Source organism: Aspergillus fumigatus, chromosome 6 (assembly GCF_000002655.1).
Source record: "Aspergillus fumigatus Af293 chromosome 6, whole genome shotgun sequence".
Classification (NCBI taxonomy): Eukaryota; Fungi; Ascomycota; class Eurotiomycetes; order Eurotiales; family Aspergillaceae; genus Aspergillus; species Aspergillus fumigatus.
In genome coordinates this window covers 2,026,604-2,041,621 of record NC_007199.1, presented here as the reverse complement: position 1 = coordinate 2,041,621, position 15,018 = coordinate 2,026,604, and the positions used below count along the sequence as shown (strand labels likewise).

Sequence of the window (15,018 nt, the reverse complement as noted above, 5' to 3'; positions counted from 1 at the left end):
CGGTCCAATCAGGCACGCCTTAATCGGTTATCGATAGATCGACAAGTTATCACCGTTTCATGATGGACGAGCATTGGAACATGGGACTTGACGCACTGTCGCTCATTTGGTCTACCTAACATGGCGAGCAATTCTACGGATGAAGCTCCGCCCGAGGTTCATCACTACAATTACATCGGCGAAGTGCCGTGGGATATTCAGAAGTATGTACTACCGACTGATCCTCGGCTAGGGTCCTCTGCTGACTTTCTAGTTACTGGGCGCAACGATACAAGATATTTTCGAGATACGATGAAGGCATCTGGCTCACCGACGACGCCTGGTTTGGTGTGACACCAGAACCCGTCGCCAAGTTCGTCCCCCGTTGAAGCTTGCCCACGCTCGTACTAAACCCCATCAGCAAGATCGCAGAGGATATCGCCCGAGCAGCACCCTCAGGACGCAGTATTCTAGTAGATGCTTTTGCCGGCGCAGGTGGGAATACCATCGCGTTCGCCCGGACAGGCAAATGGAAGCGAGTCTACGCTATCGAGAAGAACCCCGCCGTCTTGCAGTGCGCCAAACATAATGCCCAGGTCTACGGCGTAGCGGACAAGATCACATGGTTCGAGGGTGATTGTTTCTCTATTCTCAAGAATCAACTCAAGGAACTCGCTCCTTATAGCGTCATCTTTGCAAGTCCGCCATGGGGTGGTATGTTCTTTGCTTTTTCCTTCGTTCTGGCCGTGCAGCTGTCTAACCCGTCCTGTAGGCCCTGGGTATCGTTCGGACGAAGTCTTCAATCTACGGACCATGGAACCTTACTCCCTCAAAACGCTGTACACCGAGTACTCCCTATTCACAAAATACATCGTCCTCTACCTTCCTCGAACGTCTGACGTGAGGCAGCTGGCGAAACTTGTCAGGGACGGCGAAAAAGCCCCTGTGGTGCATTATTGCATGGAAGGAGCCAGTAAAGCGTTGTGTATATACTATGGTGGCTTTGATCTTTAACATTCTTCAATTCCTCGAGACTCTTGTTTTGTATTTTTAGCTGAATGCTCATGCTGCCAAATGGATGCGGGAAGGGGAAAAACCGAATCAACCCCACAACGCTATCGTCGCTGTGACTGCTGTACACAATACTAGCTTCCTGTTTGATCCTGGATCCAAATGAACCTCTCTTTATTGCCTATTTCCAGTCTTCTGGAATTGAGAGTCGTTGTCGACGTAAATGAGAGCTCATTACCCAATACGTACTAGCGCCACCTGCCCTCGCGCCTCTGGTGAATGGTGAATCCCGCCGCAGTCCATTTCATATCTTTCCCAGCCAACACTGTTCCATCGTTTACACCTCACTTCACTGACACAGGTCGACTGCGACTCCTTCCGCTGGTAGAGTAGGTCTCGGTACCTACGAGACGCTACTCTCACTTTCTCGAGTGCTCGTTGTTTCTATCGGCCTGTGTCTTACCGTCATTCACGTACACCACACCTACGCAAACCAAACTCAGGATATACCTCACTTCCCACCACCTTCAAAAATGCCTCATGCAACGGGGCCGGGCCCCGTCGAGCCCGAAGATGCGGACTTTGACAATGTGATGCGCCAGATGAACGGGCCTTTCGGCGAAGGTGGCATGTCATTCGATTTCTTGACGAGAGAGTTGGAGCCTGGCGAAAAGGCAGACGACGCCATCGATTACGAAGACATCGACGACGATGACCTTCCCGAAGAAGAAGAACGAACAGGCGGACTTGCCACAGAGGACGTGGCGGCAGTTGCGGACGATGAGCAGAAGGGGTTGTTCGAAGCAGAGGATGACCTCTTCGGGGATCGCGAGGACCAACAGGCGCCGGGGGGCGATGAGCTTGACGACCTCTTTGGCGAGGGACCGTCCTCGCCTGGACCAGCGCAGATGGATACCACTCGAGATTTGTTCTTCGAGGAAGAGGAGACCAAGCCACCGGTCCCAGTCAAGCCTGCTGAAACGCTCGCGCCGGAACCAGAGCCGATGACGATAGACGAGGATGAAGACGAACCCTTTGAGGACGACGGGACGGTAACTCCTACTGCGGATGACATGGATCCTGCGGCTCTTCGAGCGTGGAAACTCCAGCAAGCCCTGTTTGCTATGTCGGCATATGGCCCAGATAACCCACCGGCACCTCCGGAGAACGTGGAGGAACTATTACACTCATTGTTCCCCAAGTTCGATCGCAAAGCTCTCCCTCGCTTTCTCGAACTCATCCCGCACAAGAAGGCTTTCTTCCTCGGCAAGCAGCCGCCGAAACCCCCGAAGCCCGTTCTACCGAGCAAACTTCATATCGAACTGTCACAAGATCAGGAGAGAATCTTTAAGGCGGGAGGTCAGTCGCATAAGCGATCACTGGATTCGGAGCATCTAGGAATAGTCACCATCACCGAGGCTACGCAGGAGGAGCCGATTGAACCCAGCGACGAGGCTGACCACGACACCGATACTGACGAAGTCCTGCCTGGTGGCGTCACACTGCAGGATCTCCGTGTCGTATGCTCTAACTGGGATATCAAGGATGATATCTCCGTCATGGACATTGACGAAGAGCCTGCCAAGGACGCTGTGGAGTCTGCTGATGAGGAGGACTGGCTTGCGGAGACCACCCGTCCAGCAAAGAAGCGCAAGCTCGGAAGAGATCCCATGGACGTTATTGCGCTCTCCCACATCGACCTGCCTCTGCTCGACGACCCTGAGCAAGCTACCATGCGGATCGCTAAGAAGGTGACAATCGACATGAACGACCCATTCATCCTCCTCGATGAGCGCGGCCCCGAGGCCGTTGCCCCGAAACCGAAGGCTCTGGGCCATCTCAATCGGGAAGAAATGGATGTCAATGTCACCCGCCGTCTAACATCACGCTACAACATTTCCAACGATCAGGCATATGATATGCTCAAGCAGAATCATCAGAACAAAATTCGCAGCACGCTTGGCAATGTCACTCTCGAGCACAGTATGCCCGCCCTTCGTTTGCAGTGGCCCTACTACAAGACCGAGCTGGCCAAAGCTGAAGCCAGATCTTTCCACCGTCCGGCCTTGTCCTTCCGGCCTGGTCAGACCTGTTGGTTCAAAAATCCCGCGTACATCAAGCGCAAGCATCAAAAGGGCAAGGACGCCAAGACTCTGTACGACTCGACCAAGGCTTTGTCTATGGCCGACAACTCCAACGTGCTGCTGGTAGAGTACTCCGAAGAGAGTCCCCTGATGCTCTCCAATTTTGGCATGTCCAATCGATTCATCAACTACTATCGCAGAAAGAACATGGAGGACTCAACCCGTCCAAAAGCCGAGATAGGCGAGACGGTCGTTCTCCTCCCTCAGGACAAGAGTCCCTTCTCCATCTTTGGTCACGTTGATCCCGGAGAGATCACACCGACTATCTCCAACTCCATGTATCGTGCACCTCTTTTCCAGCACCAGCCAAGATCTACAGATTTCCTTGTTGTACGCAGCAGCACCGGCGCCGGTGGTAGTGACTACTATCTGCGGAACATTGAGCATCTCTACGTCGCGGGACAGCAGTTCCCCTCCGTTGATGTCCCTGGCCCTCACTCGCGAAAGGTCACCACTGTTGCAAAGAATCGCATGAAGATGCTCGTGTATCGACTGCTCAAAAAGAGTCCGGACATGAGGCTATCCATAAGCGATGTCACTGCCCATATACCAGGCACAAGCGACATGCAGAACCGTCAGAAAGTGAAGGACTTTCTTCAGCACGACAAGGACTCAAAGTACTGGGTGCCCTTGGAGCCAGTCCCCGAGTCTGATACAATCCGCTCATGGGTCCAACCGGAGGATGTGTGTCTCCTTGAAGCCATGCAGGTCGGCCAGCAGCACCTCCATGATACGGGCTACGGAATTGACGCGGAGACTGGAGGTGACGAGGATGAGGACGGCGAAGGCGAAAGCTTTGAGCAGCAGATGGCGCCCTGGAAAGCAACTCGCAACTTTCTCTTGGCGTCTCAGGGCAAGGCAATGCTGAAACTCCATGGAGAAGGTGATCCTACCGGCCGTGGCGAAGGTTTCAGTTTCATTAAGACCTCCATGAAGGGAGGGTTCAAGGCCATTGGGGAGAGCGTTGAAGACAAGTTGGATGCCCAGCGATTGAAGGAGCTGGGCGGTCACAGCTACAATGTCGCAAGACAGCAAAAGTCGTATGAGACATCCATCCGCCGAATCTGGGACGCGCAAAAAGCCAGTCTGTCCTCAACTGTGGAGCACTCCGACGACGAAAGCGACATGGATCGCGAAATGGAAGAGGATTTCAGCAAACCCACACCTCACTCGGAAGCTCCGACCCCAGCGCCCAATCGTCGCGATGACGAAACAACCAGTCAGTTTAGCAAGATGAGCATGGCAGACCAAAAGGGCAAGGTCCTGCGTATCGTTCGGCAGTTCAAGGATGAAAGGGGCGAAATCGTCCAGAAGGAGACGACAGTGTGGGATCCGCGTGTCATTCGACACTACATTCAGCATCGTCATAAGATGGAAGCTCTGACCACCAAGTACGCTTGCCCCCATTATCTTCCTACTCTCTTCATACACTAATAGAAATAGACTCGAATCCCTCCAACCAACTGGTGACCCCGAGATCGATGCTCGCAACAAGAAGCTGTACGTTCCCTTCCCTTCTACCCGCCTTTCATCCACTAAGAAATCTAACCCATCGTCTTCCTTACAGCCTCGAAAACGAACTCAGCCGTCTCAACCGCAACAAGGAACGCCGTTTCGCGCGCGAGAAGCAAAAGGGCGCCCTCAAGTCCTCAACAGGCGATTCCCCGGCCGATGGCGTCAAGGCAGCAGGAACCCAGCGCAAATGCGCCAACTGCGGCCAAGTCGGTCATATCAAGACCAACAAGAAGTGCGTCGATTGTTTCCATTTTACCTTTTACCTAGTGGGTTAACTGACAAGACTATAGGCTCTGTCCCTTGCTGAACGGGACTATGAAACCCGAAGATCGCGTCAGTGACTCTGCCTTCGCCATGGGTGCTCCACCTGCTATCTGATCTGATGTCGCACTGATATCGAACTCACTCTATTTCCTTTACTTTCGGTGAACAAATTGTCTCATGATACCCCTAAGGATCGGTTGCATTGTATCTGTCATTTTTCTTTACTTTGCATCAAACAACATCGTTTTTCCACTTTACTCAGAGAGTTTATGCATGATGGTGGCCCTCCACTTCTATTTGTGCATAAAAACTTTCCTAATTACCTTGGGTTTGGGAGCATTTGGGTGGCTGGTATGTATGGTCCCTTATGGTAACGTGGTTCAATATTGTACACCTATCTCGCTGCCGTATGTTCTGATCGTGTGTGCTCGAATGACAACTACGTCGTGTCTCGTCTTTGAAAAGGTCTGTCTCACTTTGGTAGAGCCCAGTCAGTAGATAATGACAAGGCGGCCGCAAGCCCATACGATTTCTAGCACTCGATTTGTCACTATATATAAATGTAGGTAAGGATACACGAGTCCTTGACTTCAACGTGACTTGACTGCAGCTGAAAACTGTTCTTCGACGCTCGAATAAACTGATACCACGCCTCTCAAGGGCTGCGATGTCAATATCCATATAATTCTGGCAATTGTCCCCGCCTAAACATCGATCGCCCCCGTTCAGGCACCAGTGCCAATGCAACTGCATTTGGCCGCCGGTATGTGTAGCCTAGAAATGCACCTCGCTTGCGAATGTCGAGGACTGTCTTACCCACTCTTGGGTCACGCAATAACTTGTCTCGTGGTCGTCTCCGCTTGTGTTTGTCCTTCTTACGGTGTTTGTTCTTCTTTGCAAGATCAGGACTGTCCTTCTGGTCTGGCTGACAGCCTTTCTGTTGCGATTGCACCCTTTCGAGACCTGGTTCGTGTGCATGACCTCCATCGACCTCACCTTGCCCTTGATTGTCCTCCGACGTAAGTGAAACATCATCGTTGTCCAAGGAGTCTTCATTGTCATCGAAATAGCGAGTATCTTCCCAGCCATCTACTTTGGGAGTGAACGGCGGTTCGGTCAGATGATGTGTACGCCAGTTGATACCATGGAAAAAGGGATGTGCCTTAATGTCCCCGGCATCATCCGCGTATACGTAGAAGCCTTGGTAGTTCTGGATGCTGCTGTCATCAAAACGGTTGGAACGCCGCTGGTTGGTCGGCAAGGCCAATGATTCATTGACTTTATACTTGCTTGAGGATAAGCGGTACTCCTTATCCTGGAGTAGCCGATTGATGAGGTCGATTGCCTCCGTGGACACCATCAGATCGGCAGGCCTCTCAGCAGGGAAAAACAAGGTTTGCACATGGTGCTTGCTAACTGTCAGCCCATGGACGCTCTCCCTTAGCTATCTGATGTGTCCGAATAGCTTACATGGATCTTCCACTTGGTCTCTTGCCGGTCCATGGAGGCGAACGGGGTGAATCCATAGAGGCACTGTTTAGCATGCATTAGAAGCAATTTTAGTCCTATCTTAGATGGATGTACCTCGTATATTATGATGCCTACACTCCACCAGTCACATCGCCCGTCGTACGCTTCTCCTCGGATGATTTCTGGGGCCATATACTGGCTGGTGCCAACGATGCTACGGGCAAATCTGCGCCTCTGGTTATTGTCACGCCAGTCTAATACATTGACAGATGGTGGATTCCGGTCGGGTTTGAGCTCATTGTGATTCTTTGAAGCACCTTGTGACTTGCGTTCCTCCCTGTCTTCTCCGTCACCGTCAATCTGAATGCCGAGCTTTTCAAGTAAGGAGTACCGGTGGTGGTTGTAGTAGGCTTGATCATGCGCCCAGTGACCGTCGAAAGCCAGGCCAAAGTCAGAGATTTTCATATGACCAGAGGCTGAGATCAAGAAGTTGTCTGGCTTGACATCCCGGTGAATCCATCGAAGTTTGTGAGCCTCCTCGATACAGAGTATCATTTCGGCAGCATACCACCTCGTGAAGTGCTCTGGCAGAATGTTTCTTCGCATCAAGAGGCCAAGGAAATCCCCGCCCACCATGTAGTCCATTATCAGGTACAGGTAATTGTGGTCCTGGAAGCTTGCGATCAAGGGAACTACCCAGCGAGATTTCGCAGAAGCAACGAGGAAATCTCTCTCCGCACGCAAATGACCCTCTTGACAGTTGCGTATCATCACTGACTTCCGTATTACTTTCATGGCAAATACGCCTTTCGTTTCGCTGGTCAGGGGACGTCGATGATCACGCTCCGCTCCACTAATAGCTGACCGCAGGGAAGTAAACCGATCATTTCTGAAGGAAGATGATGAACCTTCGCTAATGCGATAACCCGAACCATCTTTGAGTCTTTTCTCCTTTACCAGACGGACCACGCCAAAGCTTCCTCGACCAAGAACTTTCACCACTTCGTAGCCAGCCAGAGCAACTGTCTCATTGCGGCGGGCGCGGTGAGGGCGAGACTTCAGTAGACGGTATTGACGTAGATGTTCTGTTTCCTGATCAAGCCAATTTTTTCTTGCTCTAGCCTTCTCCTCTGGAGCGAGTGGGGATTTATGCATGCATCTTTCGAGCTCGATTCGACGTTCCAAGCGCGGATCCCCGGTGTGAAAGACGGTATTGAAGTATGTTTCGAACAATATCTTTGCGTTTGCAGCCGTCTCCACCGTGTAAATAGATGGTGTAACGTTCGGCGACTCCTGAATCGGAGTCAGGGTTCCGGGAGGTCCCTGGTCAGGAAGGGATAGGCGCTGATGTTGCTGAGCTGCGGTCGGCGACGGTTGTTTCCAACCCTCTGCAAATGAAGACGGTTCTTCGGAAGTTGGAGGAGTCGAGTTTGTGCTCATGGGTGAGCCGCTGTCACTGGGAGAAGTTGACGGATCGTCGCTATGCCGGGCATCGTCGGCGCCATCACCTTGCTTGTTGAGAGGCTGTTGCGGAGACACGAAGTGAACAGCTGAAATATTCGGTCGTGATCGCAGATGTGAGCGGCGGATGACAGTCGAATATCCAAATGCGGTTGAGAGCTTGTATGCGACGATATCAGTCAAGAGGGCCGAAGTTGAGCTGGTGCGACGAGTATCAAAGGTGGAAAGATGGGTCGACTCGACAACATCAGTCCGCAGAAGGCGCGGTTGACAGTCTATGCCTTCTGCAAATTTCTCGCATGTATGGACCCGGCCTTTGGATGAGTCGAGCAAAGTGCTGGAGCTACTTTGGGCTAAAATTTCCGCAGGACCAACGCAAGGACACTCCCTAGATTGTGTGCTGCGGCAACTATAAAGGTCTTTCGTTGCGTATGAACCAGAAGATTGAGAAGATACAGCAGGATTCGTTTGAGGGATGGAAATATCCTCTTCCCTGAGCTGAGTTTTTCCAGCTGATTTCTCTATCAGCCAGTCCCTAATCGTTGATGCAGAAGCAACGTACCGTTGGATGGATTGCGAAGACCTAATAACGATAGGAGCTTGGAACTGTTGCGCTTGAGACGCGCGCTGATGCTACCTCTGCTGATTTGCTCAGCTGTTGAAGGAGGGGATGCCTCTTCGGAGACTCTCTGATCATGCGAAGACAGACAAGGACTGACACCAACTTCGACGGCGTCGTTAATCGCTTGACAGCCATCAGCTCCCTCTGAACTGGACTGGTAGGCCATCTTCTCCACATCCAACCTCTGGCACTTTAGTTGAGAGCGAGAGACATGTATACGGTGCTATGGACTACCAGCGTCGGACGAATAACGATAGTACGGCCGGTACGATGAGTGAAGGACTGTATAAAGACCTGATAAACCATACAGGTTTCCAAATGGGTATACTGTGGTGTGGAGAAGTTGAAGGAGAGACAGATGATGAATAAGAGATGGCGGGCTTGTGGAAGTATAATAAGTGGAAAGGACGACTGTGGTAGGCAAACCTACGAAAGGGAAGCGCAAGGAGCCAAGGGAAACAGCATCTTTGGCCGATAATCTAACGTTGAGTAACTACATGGGGTTAGTAGAGGGACTCAAGGGACATAAGATCCAAATCTATCATTGACTTATACAACAGATCGAGGCAAATCTGTATAGATGAGTAAAAGATTTGGATTCCATGCAATATCCTCATCCCTGCTAGATGCATGGCGTAGCTGTGCAGTAGAAAAAACAAGTCGGATATCACAGGAATTCAGAATTCAGACAAAACCCCTGAACACCTTTTTGGACAATGAAAAAACGAAAAGGCAATATATATAACAGTAAGATGCCAAAGCGGGCCGATGGTGACACCGAACATGAACAAAAGAACGTCTCAAGACACAAGCAGGCTACAGAGCTGCTTATTTGATCTCAAGGAGTTTAACGTCGAAGATCAACTTCGAGTTGGCAGGAATGCCGGGAAGAGCCTTCTTGCCGTACGCCAGGTGAGGAGGAATCGTGATACGACGCTCACCACCGACAGCCATGCCAGCAATACCAATATCCCAGCCCTTGATGACCTCACCCTTGCCAAGCTTGAATGTGAAAGGCTTGCCCTTCTTGTTGGCTGTCAAGACGGAGATCTGTTAGTGTTCTATCAATATTGTCTATTTGCATAAGGGTAGCGTACCATCAAAGACCTTGCCGTCCTCAAGCTTGCCGATGTATCTCATGGCAACAGTGTTGCCCGCCTTGGCAGCGGGACCCTTTCCGAGCTTCTTGTCATCGATCTTGACGCCTTTGACCTCCTTGACACCAAGAGTGCCGGTAGTGGTCTCCCCTGGCTTCTGACCGGAAGGAGTAGGGCCCTGCTCAAGGTTCTTCGCGAACTGCACCTTCTTGGCTTCCTTGGCCTCCTTGCCCTCCTTGCCTTCCTTGCCCTCCTTAGCGACCTTGGCCTCCTTCTTCTGCTCAACAGCAGCTGCCTCACCATTGTTCTTCTTGAGCTTCTTCTGCTGCTTCTTGCTCGGAGCAGGCTCGCCGTTGTCGGCGCCCTTGGCCTTGCCGTCCTTGGCCATCATGTCATCAAGGGCCATCTCCTCGTCAGAGTCGGCGGTGCGCTTGTTCTTGCCCTTAGACTCAACCAGCTTGGGGGCCTCTTCTTCGTCACTCTCAATCTCGGTGACTCTGGGGTGAGCCAAGCCATCGAGCTCATCCTCCTCCTCGTCGTCCAAAAGGTCACCCATGTCGACCAGCTCATCTTCATCGGGGGAAAGGTCATAGTCGTCCTCGTCATCCTCATCGTCCTCATCCTCATCATACTCGGACGGGCCCTCCTCAGCAGGAATAACGTAGTTTCCGGTCAGGTAGACGGTGTGTGTTCCAGTGACCTTGAAGAAGACGCGCTCGCCCTCGGCAACAGTGATGTCCAAAGGTTGCTGGCAGTGCTGTTGCGGAACATTAGCATATGCAATCATTGGACTGAAAGCGGGTCAATAACATACTCTCTCGGGATCCAAGGTACAGACGACCATCTCGTCAAGCTCCAGTCCCTCATCCGACTCATCATCTTCGTCGTCATCCGTAGCAGGGGCCTTGCCCTTGACGAGCTTGGAGATGGCAGCCTTCAAATCAAAGTTTTCATCATCACCCTCGCTATCATCGTCCTCGTCCTCATCCTCGAGCTCCTTGAGAGCGGCAGCCTCCTTGAGTTTGCGGGCCTTCTCCTTGTCGCTGGGGCCGCCGTTGATTTCCTCATCATCAGAATCCTCCTCAGAGTCTTCCTCGTAGTCATCGTCCGATTCATCAATGTCCATGTCCGCGGGAGGGCGAATGAGCTTGAGAGTAGCTCTGGGGCGGGTCTGTCCATCCTCGAACTCGGGAGTCTCATCAGGATCAATGGCAGCCATGCTCACGCGGAACTGTCATTGGCAATTAGATCATTTGCATCGCATCAATCGATAATGTGCAATAAGATACGAACCGTAGCTGCGGCATCAGGAACCGCAGGAATCAGTAGTCCTCCTGCAGGAACCTTGAGGGCATAGACTGCGACAGGCAGAAGACCGGACATTTTGATTGAATGCAGGTAGCGAAAGAAAAGGCAAATGCAAAGCAGAAGATAACGACTGAGGTCAAACTTAGGAGTTTATGAAAAGAAAGGGAATCCACGAAAGTACTCCGTAGATTAAGATATGGAATAAGAAGAAAAAGGAAAACTTTTGAGGTGATATATAGAGAGTCTCCAAGCTTTTGGGACTGACTTTTTTTTTCTGTAATGGACCAGCGGTGGAGCCTGAGGTCTCCGTTTTTCCCTTATTTTTTTCATCTTTTCCATGGAAACATACCTTCGGCCAATCACATCGTTCACCGCCTCAGGCTGCGCTATTTTCTGCCGCCATTTGCCGCCCTAGAGCTTCCCGCTCTTGTCACATGACGTCGTGTCAGCCGTTCGCGTCCTCCGCCACTCAACACGAGTAGACGTTGTCTTTCTTGTGCCACTAGCTGATACCTTTGAGGAAGTGGTATCTGACGATGCTCCTCCTCCTAGCCCATCATGGGCTCTATTCTTGATGCGAACTCTAGTGCTGTGCGTAAGAGCATTGAAAATCGTGCGTACTACTGCTTTGAAGCATTACTTTCTCTACTAACTTCCGATATCTAGATCAGTTTGACAATGAAGAAGGCGAAGAATATGAAGCCTCGAACTTCGGCGGCTTCGGCGACTATATGCGCCGCAAGAAGATCAAGCTGCAGAATCTGGACGCTGAAATACGCTCCTCCTCTCCGGATCGGCCGCCCATATTCCGCGGCGTTGTTGCGCACGTCAATGGCTACACTCAGCCATCTTTACAGGACCTCCATCGTCTTATAGTAAGCCATGGCGGTGGTTTCCTTCAATATTTGGACGGCAAGACCGCCGCAACCCATATCATTGCCAGCTCTCTCACCCTCAAGAAGCGTGAAGAATTCAAGAGATATCGTATCGTCAAGCCGGCATGGGTGGTCGAAAGCATCAAGGCCGGACGCTTGCTCCCGTGGGACGCATTCAGGGTGGTAGATGAGGGCCATGCTCAGAAGGTTCTCAATTTTGACAACGGCCGACTTCTAAGCCAGGCGAATGTACAGCAGTCCGGCTACAGAGACCAGTCAGATTTCAGTTGGTACACATCTCGACTAAAAGGCTTGGGAATGCTCGCCGAAGAGGCCCCTTCCGTGACAGAACCTCCTGAGGTTCCTGAACAGATTGCACAGGCTTCTGCGGCCGACGAAGCTACGAAAACGGCCACGGAATCCGACTATGGGGATTTCCCTAGCTTTGCCTCTTCTGACCCGGCTGGGAACATACCTGGCGTACCAAAGTCTGAACAAAGCGACTCACCCAAACATTTAGATGCTGAAGATACCGCAGCAGCTGACGTAGGTCGTAGAATGCCAACACAATCTCCAGTCATCGTAACAGACCAACATCCGCCGCTCGCTGGAGAATCCGTACCTATTAAAACGGAAATGACTCCAGAGGAGTATAATGCGCAGCTCTTGGCGGATCCCAGGATGCGCAATTCAAGTGTGGTGAACCCGGAATTCCTTCAGCAGTTCTACCGGGAATCTCGCTTGCATCACCTATCAACGTGGAAAGCAGAGCTCAAGGCTCAGCTTCAAGCTGCTGCAAAGGAAAAATCCCACTCTCAAGCAGGTCGCAAAAAGCCTGCTCCAGGAGCAAGACGCTATGTTTTACATGTGGACTTCGATTCCTTCTTCGCGGCTGTATCGATGCTGAAGCACCCAGAGCTCAAAGGCCAACCAGTCGCCATTGCACACGGTACTGGTTCTGGCTCTGAAATTGCCAGCTGCAACTATCCTGCGCGCGCCCGGGGCATCAGGAACGGGATGTGGATGAAAGGTGCTCTACAAGCCTGTCCGGAGCTGAAGGTCTTACCGTACGATTTTCCTGCGTACGAAGAAGCGAGCAAGAAATTTTACAGTGCTGTCCTCGCGGTCGATGGTGTTGTCCAGAGCGTAAGCATTGACGAAGCCCTTGTTGATATCACACTGCAATGTCTCGAGGCCGGAGGTTCGGACGGGCGAGGGATATCAGAAGGGTCTATCTACCGCGAACAGGCCAAAGCAGACGAGATCGCCCAGAATCTGCGAGAGTCCGTGAAAGCGGCGACTGGCTGTGATGTGTCTGTTGGCATTGGCGGAAATATTCTGCAAGCTAAAGTTGCGCTACGAAAGGCAAAACCCGCTGGCCAGTTCCAACTAAAGCCGGACAGCGTATTGGACTTGATTGGAGACCTCACGGTGCAGGATCTACCCGGTGTCGGATATAGTCTTGGCGCGAAGCTGGAGGAGCTTGGTGTCAAACTCGTGAAGGATGTCAGAGGCGTCTCTCGTGAGAAACTGATTAACCACCTTGGACCCAAGACCGGTCTCAAAATCTGGGAATATGCTCGTGGTATCGATCGAACGGAAGTCGGCAATGAAGTTCTCAGGAAGTCGGTCTCAGCTGAAGTCAACTGGGGGATTCGCTTTGTGAACCAGACCCAGGCGGAGGACTTTGTGAAATCTTTGTGCGAGGAGTTACACCGCAGACTTTCGGATAACCTGGTCAAAGGCAAACAGTTGACCTTGAAGGTGATGCGAAGAGCTGCAGATGCGCCATTGGAGCCTGTCAAGCACCTGGGGCATGGGAAATGCGATGTTTTCAACAGGAGCGTCGTACTGGGCATAGCGACCAACGCGCCGGAGGTCCTTGCAAAAGAGGCAATCTCCATGCTTCGCAGCTTCGGAATAACACCTGGTGATTTAAGAGGGTTGGGCGTCCAAATGACGAAGCTTGAGCCTCTCAAGTTAGGGGCTACCAACAAGCCTGAAGGTAGCCAGCAGCAGCTCAAATTCAAGGCGTCCCCAGCGAGGAAAAGTCATGAACAGGTCCGGGATCCTGATGACTTGGACAGCCCACGCAAAGCCGACGCTGCAGCCGTCAGCCATGGCCCGACTTTGAATGACGATTCGTACAAACCTCTGAACATCTCTGGAACTCAATTCATCATGCCGTCGCAGGCCGACCCCAAGGTTATTGCTGAACTCCCTAGTGATATCCGGTCGAAGTTGATGTCGCAGGGCAAAGGGCGACAAGCGTCTCGCTCGACCTCGCCTTGCCCGGCCGCACGTAGGACACAAACGTCCACAGCCACGGCACTCCCTCCTCAGTCGCAGCTGGACCCCGACACTCTGGCCGCTTTGCCGGAAGATGTTCGTGCCGAGATTTTGGGCTACTATGGCCGAACGTCAAGCACTCCAGAACCTCAACCGGCTGTTTCCACTGTTCCCAGCTCTCGTCCAGCGTCGTCTGGCAGTCTCGGAATAAAGAAGTCATCAACCCCCACAAAAAAACGACGGGGCAGACCCAGCACCAAAGGCACGGGCAATATGACCCTTACGCAGTCCAATTTTATTATCGCAAGATCGACGCTAACCCCCGTCAATACGGAGGAGCAAGCATCATCACGGCAGCCCTCTCCCTCCCCGGACCCGGAAATCTCCGCCGACTTCCTCGCAGCCTTACCGGAAGACATCCGCCGCGAAGTCCTCGAAGAGCAGAAACGAGCACGTAAGCTCCAACGCTCAGGCTTGCAACTGCCTGCTCCTCGAAAGGTCGCTCCATCCACCTCTACGCCCGCAGCACAGGAGAAGCGCCTCCGTCTTCCGCCACTCCCGGAACGACCGACATTCACCTCCAAGAAACTGACAGCCCTAACCGATCTCCGAGACGAGGTCGGCGCATGGCATGCAACCTTTGCAGACGAAGGCCCATTCAACGAAGACGTTGAGACGCTCGCTCGGTACCTGAAAAGTGTCGTCGTCGACGAAAAGGATATCGACAAAGCCGTGTCGGTTGTTACCTGGCTGATGTGGCTTGTCGAGGATGCAAATGCGACACGAGGAGGTGAGTGTCAGTCGGGCAGTTCTCATGGTACGATTACTTGGGAGGCGGCCATTCGATCTCTGCAGAAGGGGGTTAGCGACGGTGTTGAGGAGAGAGGCTTACCACCCGTTGAGTTTTCTTAACTGTGCATGCTTCCGCATGTGTATATATCAGTTTTACGATCCAGTCAGTATAGAGAGTATCTATTCTAGTG

At 52.1% G+C, this 15,018-nt stretch overlaps 5 protein-coding genes across 5 annotated transcripts; 3 read left to right on the top strand and 2 right to left on the bottom strand.

Moving 5' to 3' along the window:
- The first annotated feature begins 2 nt into the window (after positions 1-2).
- AFUA_6G08610 (RNA methyltransferase) lies at positions 3-1,174 on the top strand. The gene is made up of 4 exons (XM_745657.2): positions 3-203; positions 254-352; positions 401-693; positions 752-1,174. The coding sequence occupies exons 1-4, from the start codon at positions 121-123 to the stop codon at positions 991-993; spliced, it is 717 nt and encodes a 238-aa protein (XP_750750.1). The 5' UTR covers positions 3-120; the 3' UTR covers positions 994-1,174.
- A 36-nt stretch (positions 1,175-1,210) lies between these two features.
- AFUA_6G08600 (DUF3591 domain-containing protein) lies at positions 1,211-5,381 on the top strand. Its single transcript, XM_745656.2, has 4 exons — positions 1,211-4,525; positions 4,578-4,634; positions 4,702-4,881; positions 4,940-5,381. The coding sequence occupies exons 1-4, from the start codon at positions 1,524-1,526 to the stop codon at positions 5,025-5,027; spliced, it is 3,327 nt and encodes a 1,108-aa protein (XP_750749.2). The 5' UTR covers positions 1,211-1,523; the 3' UTR covers positions 5,028-5,381.
- Positions 5,382-5,405: 24 nt separating this feature from the next.
- AFUA_6G08590 (serine/threonine-protein kinase) lies at positions 5,406-8,733 on the bottom strand. The gene is made up of 4 exons (XM_745655.2): positions 8,407-8,733; positions 6,498-8,356; positions 6,384-6,446; positions 5,406-6,357 (listed from the first exon to the last, which is right to left on the bottom strand). Exons 1-4 carry the CDS (start codon positions 8,630-8,632, stop codon positions 5,584-5,586), a joined length of 2,922 nt encoding a protein of 973 aa, XP_750748.1. The 5' UTR covers positions 8,633-8,733; the 3' UTR covers positions 5,406-5,583.
- A 198-nt stretch (positions 8,734-8,931) lies between these two features.
- fkbp4 (FKBP-type peptidyl-prolyl cis-trans isomerase) lies at positions 8,932-11,216 on the bottom strand. The gene is made up of 4 exons (XM_745654.2): positions 10,857-11,216; positions 10,378-10,794; positions 9,564-10,320; positions 8,932-9,500 (listed from the first exon to the last, which is right to left on the bottom strand). Exons 1-4 carry the CDS (start codon positions 10,944-10,946, stop codon positions 9,295-9,297), a joined length of 1,470 nt encoding a protein of 489 aa, XP_750747.2. The 5' UTR covers positions 10,947-11,216; the 3' UTR covers positions 8,932-9,294.
- Positions 11,217-11,354: 138 nt separating this feature from the next.
- Positions 11,355-14,947, top strand: AFUA_6G08570 (putative DNA damage repair protein Mus42; the record flags this gene model as incomplete). The annotated part of the gene is made up of 2 exons (XM_745653.2): positions 11,355-11,484; positions 11,538-14,947. Exons 1-2 carry the CDS (start codon positions 11,430-11,432, stop codon positions 14,945-14,947), a joined length of 3,465 nt encoding a protein of 1,154 aa, XP_750746.1. The 5' UTR covers positions 11,355-11,429.
- Positions 14,948-15,018: the final 71 nt, after the last annotated feature.

Excerpts from the sequence above, each read along its gene's own strand:
- AFUA_6G08590 (XM_745655.2), bottom strand. The coding sequence starts at position 8,632 with ATGGCCTACCAGTCCAGTTCAGAGGGAGCTGATGGCTGTCAAGCGATT. Across the intron at positions 8,357-8,406 it reads TCTTCGCAATCCATCCAACG|CTGGAAAAACTCAGCTCAGG; the intron begins GTACGTTGCTTC and ends TAGAGAAATCAG. Across the intron at positions 6,358-6,383 it reads AGACCAAGTGGAAGATCCAT|CTAAGGGAGAGCGTCCATGG; the intron begins GTAAGCTATTCG and ends CACATCAGATAG.
- AFUA_6G08600 (XM_745656.2), top strand. The coding sequence starts at position 1,524 with ATGCCTCATGCAACGGGGCCGGGCCCCGTCGAGCCCGAAGATGCGGAC. Across the intron at positions 4,526-4,577 it reads ATGGAAGCTCTGACCACCAA|ACTCGAATCCCTCCAACCAA; the intron begins GTACGCTTGCCC and ends TAATAGAAATAG. Across the intron at positions 4,882-4,939 it reads CATATCAAGACCAACAAGAA|GCTCTGTCCCTTGCTGAACG; the intron begins GTGCGTCGATTG and ends ACAAGACTATAG.
- fkbp4 (XM_745654.2), bottom strand. The coding sequence starts at position 10,946 with ATGTCCGGTCTTCTGCCTGTCGCAGTCTATGCCCTCAAGGTTCCTGCA. Across the intron at positions 10,795-10,856 it reads TTCCTGATGCCGCAGCTACG|TTCCGCGTGAGCATGGCTGC; the intron begins GTTCGTATCTTA and ends TGCCAATGACAG. Across the intron at positions 9,501-9,563 it reads GGACGGCAAGGTCTTTGATG|CCAACAAGAAGGGCAAGCCT; the intron begins GTACGCTACCCT and ends CCGTCTTGACAG.
- AFUA_6G08610 (XM_745657.2), top strand. The coding sequence starts at position 121 with ATGGCGAGCAATTCTACGGATGAAGCTCCGCCCGAGGTTCATCACTAC. Across the intron at positions 353-400 it reads ACACCAGAACCCGTCGCCAA|CAAGATCGCAGAGGATATCG; the intron begins GTTCGTCCCCCG and ends AAACCCCATCAG. Across the intron at positions 694-751 it reads TGCAAGTCCGCCATGGGGTG|GCCCTGGGTATCGTTCGGAC; the intron begins GTATGTTCTTTG and ends CCCGTCCTGTAG.